This window comes from Pseudopodoces humilis, chromosome 3, assembly GCF_049639895.1.
Source record: "Pseudopodoces humilis isolate 2021_Gansu_Grassland_sample_001 chromosome 3, ASM4963989v1, whole genome shotgun sequence".
NCBI classification, from domain to species: domain Eukaryota; kingdom Metazoa; phylum Chordata; class Aves; order Passeriformes; family Paridae; genus Pseudopodoces; species Pseudopodoces humilis.
In genome coordinates this window covers 9,885,270-9,898,668 of record NC_142202.1, presented here as the reverse complement: position 1 = coordinate 9,898,668, position 13,399 = coordinate 9,885,270, and the positions used below count along the sequence as shown (strand labels likewise).

The window sequence follows — 13,399 nt, the reverse complement described above, 5'->3', positions numbered from 1 at the left end:
TAAGGAGCCAGAGAGCGTTCAGCTCCTTTTTGCCTACAAAAGAGCAGCCAGACAACCAGCAAGAGGCCTTGGATGTAGCACAAGGTGATACTTACTTAGTCAGACATTCTTTTTTTCAAATATTTTTTTTTTCCATTCAGTAAACTAAGAGTTTTTCAGTTTCACAATGACACAAAGAATTAAATTATCAGTGGATTGTTTTTCTACAGCCACCGTTCTTCACACAGAAATAGTGTACTTAGTGAATTGTAGGTTTTCCAGAACAACACAAAATAATTTTTAGAATTAAAAAATAAAAATAGACGAAATTGCTGGCTACTTCTTTAAAAATGCCTCCTTGGTTTAAGGAGATGTTTTCCATTTTACAGCCACACCACCCCATTTTATTGTGAATTTTGGGAGCTTTTTTTTCTTAAGGGGGACAACTTTGTTAAGATATTGTTTCTGATTCTTCCGATTTTAGACTTTGAGCTACTTTTTGCGTTCATTCTGTCTTGTTTCATCAGTGTATCTTTGCCATAGCTCCTAAGCCAATAGCTACTTAAGCAATTCGATACTTTTTGTGATATGCATTCATGAAAAAATATTTTCAAGCTACATGCAGTTTATGGATAGTGAGGTAGCTGATGTAGACACCAGGCAGAAGGCAGAAAATACCCAAGATGTTTATGTCTGCCTTTGCTTACCACCTCCTACGATCTGAATAGCCACAGAAATCCAAAGCCACTTTTGTTTATGCCGAGTGTTCCTTGCTTAGCAATCCATGTTTTGCTCACTACCTGTGTATTTTGAGCTGTTCTGAAGCAGTGGTAGAGACCAAACATAAATGTGATCCCCAGGGTGATCAGAGATTTAATCTGACCAGATGGGACAAACTTGAGAAAGATTTTGACTTTCCACTCTGTTTTGCAACAAGAAAGGCTGTTTTTTTTTCTCCCGTCCTTTCTTTGTTAGCAAAGGCAGAGATCAGGCCATCCCCAGAGGAATGAGCAGGTGTGGCCATTTACAAGCATGTCTGGTTATATTATAAACCAACATAAGAAAAGTTTGAAATGGTTTGAAAAGATCTGCTAAACAGTTTTAATGTTTCATCCCAAATCCTATTTACTCAAACAAGAGCCGATCAAGGTCACAGTACAACCCAGCCTGCTCAAACCTTTAAAGCTCGTGTAATTTTATTTATTTTTTTTTATTTATTTATTTTTTATTCTGTCTTCTCTTCTAACTGAATAGGTACATTTTGGTAATCCTTGCCTCTGGACAAGCACAGAAGTCTTTCTTTCTGAATGGCTAATAACAGAGCCGTTCTTCCTGTCTAATGATGAAAGAGGTGGCAGTCAGGTTCTTTCTCTTAGATGTACTGTGCACTCACGGCTGACCACGAACCATTTTGAAACCTACAGCTTCAGGAATCGCTCCCTCTCATACAATTCTGGTTTGATTTTGTTGCTGTGGGTTATAAGTACGTTCCCAAATTTTTTAAATTTTACTTTTGTCCCCCAGTTTATGGGCACAGTAAAGAATTTACTTTTTAAATGTCAAACAAATGCAGTTTGCCAGATTAATTTTTTTTTAATATAGTGAAAGGATGATACATTATCAGAATTCGGGTGTAAAGTCAGTTTGGATCCTCCCAAAATTCTACCAAAGGAGGACTGAAAATCCCTGGCACAGGTTTTGTGGTTTTTTTTTTTCTTTTTCATGTGAGAAGATTGCAAAATTTTTAGTCATTTAAGGAGATGGTTTTTAGTGGGGTGTGGGGGTGTTTTTTGCCCTGAAAGACTCCACCACTCTCAATATTTTCCTGAGTTGGGCAGCTCTCAGCTGGCCGGGTAATGATCTCAGAAACTGCCCTGCCAGTGTTTCACATTTGAATTCACCTTCCCAAATCCACGGCATAATTTTTGGCCAAAGTAATGTCAGTCACTGCCGTCTGCGGCGAGTACAAACAGGACCCCCTAATGGCAGCCATTTTTATTTGTTTCTTAAGATCCAAAGGCTGCTGAAAGAACAATTGGATAAAGTTGAGGATTGGAGAAGCTTGATTTTCTTGTTCCAGTGAAATGAAACTCCCGTCCTTTTTTTTCTTCCCCTTTCCCTTAAAAGCCGGAGTCAGCTAGGGGGTTGTAGCTGTGTCAAAGCCGTTGGGATGCCACTGCTGATCACTTTAATTACTAGGACTAAGGAGGATAAAATTAAAAGTAGCACCATTGAAGCAGTGGAAGAAAGCTTGCCGAGATGTCAGTGAACTGTGAAATATAAAAATTGCATACCAATACATTTTTATAGGAGGGAAACAAGGAATTACATTACTTATTCGTGAAGAGTTTGTCCTTAAATAGTGAAGTTTTCCTCACTGTGTATCTGCATGGCAGATCTTTAAACCATTACAAAATAGTTGGGGGGAAATAACAAAGAAAACTGTAATGTCTCTGGCATGTCAGATTCGTGTCAGAGGGTGGAAGATTTTACTGAGTTTTCTTTTCAGCTGTACAGGGAAAAATAAGTCACTGGATGTGTGTTTGCTTGGTCCTTTCTTGGTGCAGTGCTTCTTTTCATATCTCCTGGGTTGTTTTATTGTTTTTATTTTTTTTGTTCATGCCTCTGTACCTCTCTCAAGTGCTTTCCTTTCCAAATTCCAGCTTGAAATGCCATTTAACTATTTTTCTGTACCTCAAAACTTAATCTATCTACTTTTTCAGCTCTCAGTTTCATTGCTCCTTCTTACCAGTGTTTCTTCTGCCAAGCTCAGTAACCGAGGGTTCAAATACCTGAATTGAATTTAAGCAAGAACTAGGCTGGTTTTTCCCTTATCCGCTGGTGATGATTGGCTTAATCAGCACAAACACAAGCCACCATAATCTGTGTTTGCTTGGAGATCCCCGGGATGTTAATGACTATGCTAATAATTCAGGATACAAGTTCTCTTTCAGGAGAAGGGGAGGAAAGGAGATGGGAGAAATCAGACAGCTCAGTTTAGGGCATTTTTGTCACAAACACGCAACTGGCCCTATTTTAAATTACATGTGCTGAAGTAGATTAAGTTGTTTGACATTAAACCACGTGAAAACCTTAATTTTGTACATTTGTTCTTAGAAGTCATTTAAGACCACAAGTTCCTATATCCAAGGAATTAGGAATTTTAGAGATTTGAGCAGTTTTATTTCAAGTAAAATTCAATGTAATTAATGTTACCAAATACTGTGGGTTGAAATAAAACCATTTGCTGTGTCAGTTGGCTGGCTGGAAATTAAATTAAATTGATCTATTATATTGCATGGGGGGCGGGGAGGGGGTGAGCTTTCCAGTTGTCTTTCTAATGTGTACTTTACCAAATAAATTTTTGATAGAACTGTTGCTCTGTGCCTTCTGGGAAGTAAAAGGGTGAGAAAGCAAAGCCCATGTGCCATCCCGCTGCCTCGCAGGGCTCAGGCAGAATTGTCTTTCCAGGGGAGGATATTAGGAGAAAAGTAAATCAAGGCAATCTGATAGGGAATCGGGACTCTGTCACTCAGAGGAAAGATATTGTGCTGTGTCCATATACTTTGTTTACTGTAGGGTTTTATGAGTTGTAACCTGCCCATGCAAGCTGTTAATGAGGCTAAATCTTTCTGCTTGAGGATTGAATTACAGCACACCTCTGGGCTAATGGTTATAAACAGAAAGTCCCATTAGGGCTGCATTCTGATTTAGTCATTTGCATTTTTTCTATTGTGCCGGGAACAATGCTGAGTAAATAGCTACAAACAAACAATTTACATGGAAATGGATAAAATGTACCTAATTAGTATTTTGCGCTTGTTTTATTAATGATTGCTTAAACTAAATAGCACTTAGCAACAGCTCTCACCAGGCTCTGCAGGTGTGGGATGCTCAAGTTTCTGGGTTGGTGGGATGGCTGCCAGAATGGCTCTCCAAAATTAGGCAGTTTGTTATATTCTATTTAGTTCAGGTCAACAGCCTATACCTGGGATTTATCCAGGTCATTATGTCAACAATACATAAACTTACTGGCAAGTTAGATTTAAGCCAAGCACTGACTTTGTTGAACTTTATGAGAATTTCTGATATTGAGGAAGGGGAAAAACAGGCCTAACTCTGCAAAAAATTCCATCCTTAAGGTGAAAACTGAAAAGGTTTCCCTTATGGAGACTGTGGAGCCTTATAGATATGTTTAAACCCATCTTTTTATGAAGGTTTTTTTATCATGGTGGCTTAGTCTTTTACAGAATTTCATGCTGCAGGACTTTATTTATGTAACTGAAACATTATCATGCTTCTAAGTTATTAGTGGGACAGCACTATCTGGCATGGTTCCAGTGTGATTTCTTTAATTATTGACCAAAACCCCACTAGTAGGATGTTCTAAAGAGATGCAAAGTCTTTTCTGCTGTGAGAGCATCTATTGTTCTATCAGTAATTTTCATTAGGGTTTTTTTTTTGTTTGTTTTTTTATAAAGAAATTTATCCACTGAAGTCAAAGAACATGCCTCAGATTTGATGCCACTTTATACTTTGAAGTCAACTTGGTGCTTGGAGTAACCAAGATAAATATCTGGCTTCTCAGCCCAGTTTTGTGACAGAATGCTACTCAGAAGAGTAATTCAATTTAGTAGCCATGGTAAAATTTCACTCAAATCACTCATTGGGTGTGATTACTTTGAGACTAAAGTGTCTGCAAATTTTCATCAAGGTGTTTTTGTAGAACATAATTTATAAAAGCTTTACATTGAAAATCATCAGGTTTCTAATGCAGTAATAATTTGGGGAATGCTTAAAAAAAAAATAATCTGACGCATGGATGTCTTTAAAAATTGTGGTGTGACACCCAACTGATATCGAGCGTCCTATTTATAATGTGGGCCAAGCACCATGCTGTAAACCAGTTCCTATCATGATGATCAGATTGAGAATGAAATTGCATTTCTGTCAATTACTGAGTTGGCAACTGTTCAATATATCTTAGCAGCAAGATGAAGAGCGGCGTCGGCAGCTGAGAGAGAGAGCTCGTCAGCTAATAGCAGAAGCTCGATCTGGAGTGAAGATGTCAGAACTTCCCAGCTACACTGAAATGGCTGCAGAAAAGTTGAAAGAAAGGTCAAAGGCATCTGGAGGTGAGCTGAGGAACCTTGTATCTTATTCCTATGGCAACCTAGAAACCAGAGACCTTTTTGGGTATCACTTTTATTCACACTTCAAAACGTTGTTGTTCATCAGGTGAACGTATCAAAAGACCTGGCCATACATGTGTTTCCTAAATCTACGTTGTGTCACTTAATTTCCAACAGTTGAAAGAAAAGCATACATGGGATTGAAAGGAAAATATGTTCTGTGAATGAGTAGCTCATGTTGGCCCATTATTTACAGTTTTCTCATTAGCCACAGTTTTTTAGAATTTCATGGTTGTTAGTGTTCTTCAATATATATGTTTATATAGGAACATGGGCGTAATTTGGGGGGAAAACAACATTTGAAATATTTAAGAAATATTTTTTATTGCATATTGTTAAATGTTATATATAAATAACAAATACATGTTTTTTATTAAATATGTTCAAAAGAAGAGACTTTCAAAGGTGGCCAGTGAGAGGTGGGGGCAGCAACCTTTTGATTTTGAACAGAAGTCTTTTGCTTGCTTTTACAGGTTTTGGGTTGTAATTTTGCTATAATGTTATTAAACTGACTTTGAAATACCATTAAAATTCATATACCTGCCAGTGCTATGAGCTGGAGTAATGTAGTGTCACTCAAACTCAAATGGGTGCTGAGCACACATTTCAGTGCAGGCTTCTTGCTCTTTTAATGTCTTCTACATATTCTAAGGCAAATAGTGTTTCTCAAACTAACTCGTAATCATAAACCAGTGTGTAAGGAAAATTCAGCTTGATACTGACAGTGCATGTAGATTCAACAAAAATACTTATTTCTTCTCCACTATGCGTATTTTGTATGCATAAATATTTAAATACAGTCTTACCGCACCCTAAGCCCTACATTTCTGTTCTATTTAACACCAAAGAGAAAGCAGTGAGTTGTGCATCTCCCTTTGAGTCTGGTCTTCAGTTTTACACTCTTTGCCCCATAAACCAAGTTTGCCAACATAACTCTCTTTTGTGACAAATAGAGAAATTATATCCTTGATGGCAGTAAGACAGGCTGAGCCAAATGACACAGGACTTGGGTATTATATAGGCCATGGTGTTCCTCATCCCTCTTCAGAGTTCATGACTCCCCAGCCTACATTATTTCATTACTTCCTCCTCACTGTTTCATCGTGCCTGTGCATGGCTTTTCCTTCTCTGAGAGTAAGGTCTTTGTTTGGTTCTGCCCTGGGTGCTCAGCTGGATAGCAGTGACCCTATTTTGTTCCAGTTCCAGGTTGTAGACCTGCTAAATTTCCCAGTGTGCTGCTTTCTGGCATGTGGGTGTCCTGTTCATATTTTCATCTGTATTTTGCCATTGCTCTTCCTGCCCTTCATGCAATTTGTAAACAGTCTGAGAGGTAGCTGTGTTTATATATTAAAATAAATCTGTATTTGTAGAGGGAGATTGCATATGCACCCAGAGAATTTAGTGTTACTAAAAGAGCAGATGGTATCGGAACTGATGACAACTCATTTATAAAATTATCACCACTCTACCTATTGGGTTTTATCCAGTGCAACAATTTCATAGCTTTCTACTTTTGCTTTGATTTGTACTTCCTACTTAGCTTTTTCTTCATTCATACAGTAGTTTGGCCAATCTATTTGAACTTCTCTTGGACCTAAAGTTTTCATTCCCTGTCTTGCTTTATCCCTCTTTTCATGTCAGTGTGCATTTTATAGCATTTTCTTCTGCTTCCTCCTCCTGAAAAATCTTTCCTTATGGCACATCTGCCACATAATTCTACCACTCCACTGGTATTTGCAGGTGCTACACCAAATCTCCCCTAAAGAAATTAATTCTTCTAAAATGTAGTAGTTCTGTGAAATGGCACCAACACTTAACAGACCAAATTAATTGGAATTACTTCTGGATTTAGTCTTCTTAGTTTTTCAGTTTCCACCAAAAATGAGGATTTAATAGACAGTCTCCTTATTACTACTGGACTTTGAATGTTTCCCCTAACTGCATTCACATTTTTATTGTGTAGAGTCCTGTATTCCCTACACAATACCCAAGACAAGCTTATTATCTTACGTCTTCCAAGCTCTCTTGTCCATTATACATCATTAATCTCTTCTGCATTGATTGCAATTACTTTTTGATTTACAAAAAGGGAATGTACTAAACAATTTTACTCTCGATTCAATTATTTCAGAAAAAAAGTGACTTTTCAGCTCTGGGATTCTGGAGTCTTTAAAGAGTAACTTCTTCCTTGCAACTGTAGGTAAAAGCACGATCTCTTTCATTGTTTCTATATGCTCATTAAGAATTTCATGCTTTGGCACTGGTGCAATATTCTTTGTTAAAAGGCTTTATTTAACCAAGGTCTGAGAAACTCAAATGACTATGGCAAGTTGAAACTTTTCTGGATAAGCAGCATCCCCAGCTATGAAATCCAGTCTTTTTCATAGGTTATTTGGCATGTGAGACAGAAAACACTTTTTCCTGCCAACTGCCAGAGGGTTTGGGATGGCAGCTTCAAATTTATTAGATGTCCTACTAGCTTCAGGCTGATAAGCGGATGCCTTGAGATGGATCCAGGGACAGTATCGAGATAGAGATCCAAATATCCCCCTTTTCCTAGCAGCAGTGGGACAAAGGAATTGACATATTATCTAGGAATTGTCCCTGAGCAGTGGAACACCCGTCTGCTCTTCTCAGATTTGGGTGGTGTGTTTTCTTTACTCTCTGGCACATCTCCATCCTTTATTTGAGCTGGCGTTGGTGTGAGGAAGTGGCTTGGACCCAGGGATGGTGAGGACAGGGTATGTTCAAGATTTCACTTCTGAGGCAATGATCTTCATGGAATAATGTGCATGATGGCACAGCCTTACTCATCAGGCTTAGTCTCCAACTCATGGAACAAGTGTTAGGTCCTTAATATTTTTAGTAGACAGTATTTCTATCTGTCGACAGTTACTGCTGTAATTTCTTGTCCTGACATCAGATTTCTTGTATGTGGAACCAGTATTTCAACTCTGCTTTTCTTCCATTCCCTGCCTTTGCTGCCTTTATTGCTGTGCACAGGCTCCTGTCACATCCTGTAGCCTTAAAGCAAACTCTGTACCTGAAAGTAAATAAATATCTCAACATCCACAAGCCTGCAGGACTTCCCAGAGAAAATGCTGAAGGCTGGAGATACCTTCCCTGAAGAGTGAGTACTTTTTGTGCTTCTCCCAGTAACATGATCCAGCCCCATCAATGCTTCTGCTTCATTATGAAAATTATTCCTTTTTCATTTAATCTAGAAATTGATGCAGTCAGCTGCAAATCCTTCACATGTGGACCAGCTTAAACCAAATCAAGAGAATATCAGTTTAACCACAAATTAGACCTGACCTTGATCAGAGTAGTAAGATATAAGAGCTACAAAATGCCTCTGGGTCCCTTTCCACCATTATTCTGGCATTTCCACATGGTTCCAAAAGATACTTATTTCTCTCTCTCCAGTCCAGACTGCAATCCATGCTGTGCAGGAGATGGTCAGTGTTGTTAAGTTGTTGACTCAATCCTTTATCTTTTGTTTTGTTCATTCATTCATGACATAGTAAAGCTTTACTGTCTTTCTAGAATTCAAATTTAAATACTTTTCAAGGAAGCAGTTCTTCAGTCCTTCAGTCATTTTCTAAAGTCTGCCCTGGTTCTAGACCAAGTGCTTTAAGTTTTTTGCACTAGCAATTTGTTCTTTTCATAAAAGATATCTGTTATCTCTTCGTCATGTTGTTCCTTTTATCATTTATAATTGCAAAATCTTGTTGTAACATGCTCCCTAAACACATTTCCCTTTTAATACACTGGAAGAACATTGAACTGGAAAAAAACCCTAGAGTAATTTAAATCAAGGGATCTAGATTTTTAAAGATACTCGAAAAATGCTGAAATGACTTCAAATTACTGCTTTTAATTGATTTTTTTTAAAAAATAAAGTGTAAATGTCTTGATAATCATATTCAGTCAAAGTCTGCCAACTTTAAATTAAATACTAGATCAGGTCATTATCTGATACTAGAAACTGGTGTCTTCCACATTGCCATCTCTTTTGTTTCCTAAAATGGTGGTGTCAAAGGCAGTGCTTCTGATCTCATCTCGCTATATTAAATTAAAGAAAATCAAATTATCTAACATAAGCATTCCCTTAGTGTGCAGGAGTCTTAAACCCTGTCATCTTGTTTAGATTGTTTTGACATGTCTAGCATCCGGTGGGATGGCTAGTAGCTGTGAGCTGACCTTGTGAGCTGACTCCTTTGAGTGATTCCAAAAGTCATTGCCTGCTTCTAGGCTGCAGGTGGATTTGGTTTCCCTCTGCTGTGAGGGTGTCTCTCTTTCTTCCCTTCTACCTCTTCCAAATGTCCACAGTAGCCCAGTCATGCTTTCAGTGTCCCCCTGTGAACTCCAGGATGTATTTGAGAGTAGCATGCCCTGAGTGCCACTGGATTTTTCCAACACCATCATGAAGGATTTATAATTGTGTGCAAAGTGAAGCTCCTCATCAGAAACAGTAGAGCAGCTTTGGAGGAAATTCAAAACCATCAGATTTGCTGCTGTTGTTGCTTTGCCATTCTCTGTTTTCTCTTCAGTCTGCTTTTTATCCCTTTACTTTTTGTCCTTTTATCTACTTCATGAAGATCATTCTGTGCAGTTCTGCTTTGTTCACTTACCTCTGCACTTCTGAAACCACGGGGAGTCCAGATCTCAGGATTGCCTGTGTGAGTTTAAGTGGAAACAGAAGGGGTGTCTCAGAGAGCTGGGAGTGTTTCTGCCCATCCACTTCCACACCTGAAGCACAATCAGTTCCAAGTCTGGTCACAGATCTTGGATTGACTGGCAAGACATGTTCTTCTCCATCACCCTGGCTCAGTATGGGACAGCTTGAAAGAAAGCTGAGTCTTCTAGAGACCAAGGGGAACACATGGAGGGGAGCCCAGGGAAGGCATGGTGCTCAGCTGAAGCCCAGGGGTGCTGCTCCGTCGCACACACAACTGATCTTGGATAAGACACTGAAGTGGGAACTTCCTTTCTTCTGTCTGTTGCAGCAAGAGCCTTACCCTATGTCAGCAGAGGTCTGTGGAAGATGTTGGTTAGTTACAGGGGAATTGAGAGAGAAGATGGTTAGAAAAAAGTATTAGACATTAAAAAAAATCAACAGGCTTCTAAAATGAGAATTATAGGTACTATAGAGACAAAAGGATAAAGATACAGTTGTATGACCTTCATTACAGCAGTGTGGGCCTCAAGTGTAAGCTTCAGGGCTAGGAATGAGGTTGAGTGTGTTTCCAAGACATGAATGATCAGCACCAATCCTGGTCCAAACCTCTGTGATTCAGAATTTATCATGGTACTCTATTTAGGATCCTTTATGTTTATATGATGTTTGAATATACCCATGTCCTGTATTTATAATTTGTATTTTTTTCCTGTCTTAGATATTTTGAAGTTCATTTAGTTACTCTGTCTTGTTTCTGCAGACAGACTTTAGCCGACTCTTATTTATCATTTTTACACACGTGCACACATACATAGGAAAAAAAATGTTAGTGTAAGTCTGAAGAAGTGTAGATAGCATTTGATATGAGATTTAAAAGTGAGTAAATACAATGCATCTACTTACTTTGAAAGTATTAATCTAGCTTTTATGAACTTGAATTTCATTATATATTTGTATTGAAAATGTGAGTCAGGATTTTTTCTGGGTTCCGCTTTACAATTCAGAACTTGCTATTTGATCTTCTTCAGGTTACTTACTCTTTCTGTGCCATAATTTAGGTACATCATCATCATCATAATTGTAATTATAATAATCACCTATTTCATAAAACATTATGGGGCTCATTTACGAGTGATATTCATAAGCTGCTCTGAGAAACTTGGTAGAAAGATCCCATAAAATATAATTACAATTATTATTTTATTTAAAATATGTTTAGCTTACAAACAAAGCTGATGAAAAGTAGTGCAGTAAAGCAGTTTTAACTTATTCATCAATGGCTTGGATGAAGGGGCAGATGCCTGCTCAGCAAGTTCACTGGTGCACAAAGCTGGGAGCAGTGGCCGATACCCCAGGGTGCTGAGAGCCCTTCAGAGGGACCTGGACAGGCTGAGATGGGCAGGGAAGAACCTCCTGAAATTCAACCAGGGCAAGTGCAGGGTCCTGGGGAGGAACAACCCCAGGCACCAGCACAGGCTGGGGGTGACCTGCTGGGCAGCAGCTCTGCAGAGAAGGACCTGGGGGTGCTGGTGGACACCGAGCTGTCCACGGGCCAGCAGTGCCCTGGGGGACAAGAAAGCCAAGGGGATCCTGGGCTGCATTGGGAACTGCATTGGCAGCAGGTCAGGGAGATGATCCTGCCCCTCTACTCAGCCCTGGTGAGGCCAGTCTGGAGTGCTGTGTCCAGCTCTGGCATCCTCAGGGCAAGAGAGACACGGAGCTCCTGGAGAGGGTCCAGCAGAGGGTGACAAAGATGATGAAGGGACTGGAGCACCTCGGTTCTGAGGAGAGGCTGAGGGAGCTGGGCCTGTTCAGCCTGGAGAAGAGACACTGAGAGGGAACCTCATCAATGTCTGTCAGTGTCTGCAGGGAGGGATCCCAGGATGGACCAGGCTCTGCTCGGCAGTGCCGGGCAAAGGGACAAGAGGCAACGGGCAGGAACTGAGGCACAGGAATGATGAGGAAGAACTTCCCTGTGCAGTGCCCAAGCACTGGGACAGATTACCCAGAGAGGTTGTGGAGTTTCCCTCACTGGGAATATTCAAGAACCATCTGGATGCAATCCTGTGCCACGTGCTCTGGGATGGCCCTGCCTGAGCAGGGAAGTTTGACCAGATGACCCACGGGGGTCCCTTACAGCCTGCCCCATCCTGTGCTTTTGGGAAAGCAGCAATTCATTGCTGTACTCTCACTGCACCTGACATAGCTGCTTATTGAGCATGATGTTCCAGGGGGTAGCATTCCTCCTGGTACCAGAAGAACACTGGCAAGTACAGTGATCACTGTTCTGGGATGCACTGTACAAGGTGAGGAGTAGCAAGTCTCAACAAGCTGGGAACTCAGTACCTGGAGCCTTTCTCAGGAGACAGGAGCTCAAGGTCCTGCTGCTGCCCAGAGACATCTGAACCTGCCACATGGCAGCCTTGGCATCCATTCTGCAATATGGAGAACTGGGAACCCAGGGGAAACCATTTTGATTCAAGTTACCCAGAGGTTATGTGCAGAGAGCAGATGCTGCTGAGGCCAGACTGCCTTTATTGGAGCAGGAGTTTCCAGCAGAGACCCCCATATGTTTAATGAATTGCCTCAGTTTAAAGATAAATCCAGAAGTGGACAGACTGGAGTCTTCTTCCAGACTTATTTAATTATTTTCATTTTTATCATAACTCAGCTTATTCTCTGAAGCATTCATTTTTTTCAGTGATGTGTTGCATGTACATATGAAAATACTAACCTTAATGCTGTGTGTTCCTACAGATGAGGATGAGGATGATGATAATATTGAGATAGATACTAATGAGGAGGCTCCTGAATGCTCTGTTACTGGAGGTGGAGATGAACTTACTAACCTAGAAAATGACCTTGATTCAACGGGTAATTTAAATAATGGCTATTTTGTGTATTTTGCATGACTAACACTCCATCATCATATAAATAGTGATGTGCTGCTTGTCCCTCTGTCAGCTTTATTCCTGTGTGCCTTTTCAGGTCTTTTAAACCCTAATGTTTAATATCCTGCATTCATGTTTAGTTGAAATTCAAAATTAATGAAATCATTATTTCCAACAATGTCAGATTTAAATGTCTTCTGCTCTTCTGATGGGGAAGTGCACCTAGGTCACATTGGTAAAGCAGAGCCACCTGAAAGCACCCTGCCTGGGTTGTGCCAGGTAGGCAGAGGGATGAGCAATGGTGTGGGTGAGTGCCACTCTGCACTGCCTTCCTGGCCCATCTGCTCAGGGAAGAGGAGCAAATGTGGTTTTCTGTGTTCGTATAGACTTGGTATCTCTCTGGTTCCTTCCCAAGGACCAATTCTTGTGTTTACACCTTGTTGCCCCAGTGAGGGTATGCAGGTATAAATATGAGCAGAAGCAGTCTTACTTACTTAATAGTGTTCAAATAACAGAGTTTTTATAAACATGTGAAGTCCACAAGAGTGTTATTCTCCCCCCCTTTCAAAAATCTTTTAGCCCAGCTGGAGTTTAGGTGATAAATGTGGTGCTAAATACATTGGAATCTTACAGTTAGCTCAGGCCTGGAGTAACTT

At 40.0% G+C, this 13,399-nt stretch overlaps 1 protein-coding gene across 14 annotated transcripts in view; it reads left to right on the top strand.

Moving 5' to 3' along the window:
* Nucleotides 1-13,399, top strand: part of EHBP1 (EH domain binding protein 1) — a 206,078-nt gene that overhangs the window by 148,001 nt on the left and 44,678 nt on the right. For 7 of the 14 annotated variants that reach the window (XM_088053025.1, XM_014254694.2, XM_088053029.1 and 4 more), the window contains 2 exons: nt 4,967-5,114; nt 12,610-12,726. In XM_088053025.1, the coding sequence (XP_087909151.1) occupies nt 4,967-5,114; nt 12,610-12,726 (265 nt within the window). The remainder of the gene's footprint in view (nt 1-4,966; nt 5,115-12,609; nt 12,727-13,399) is intronic. The other 7 variants (XM_088053030.1, XM_088053028.1, XM_088053027.1 and 4 more) reach the window with 3 other exon arrangements.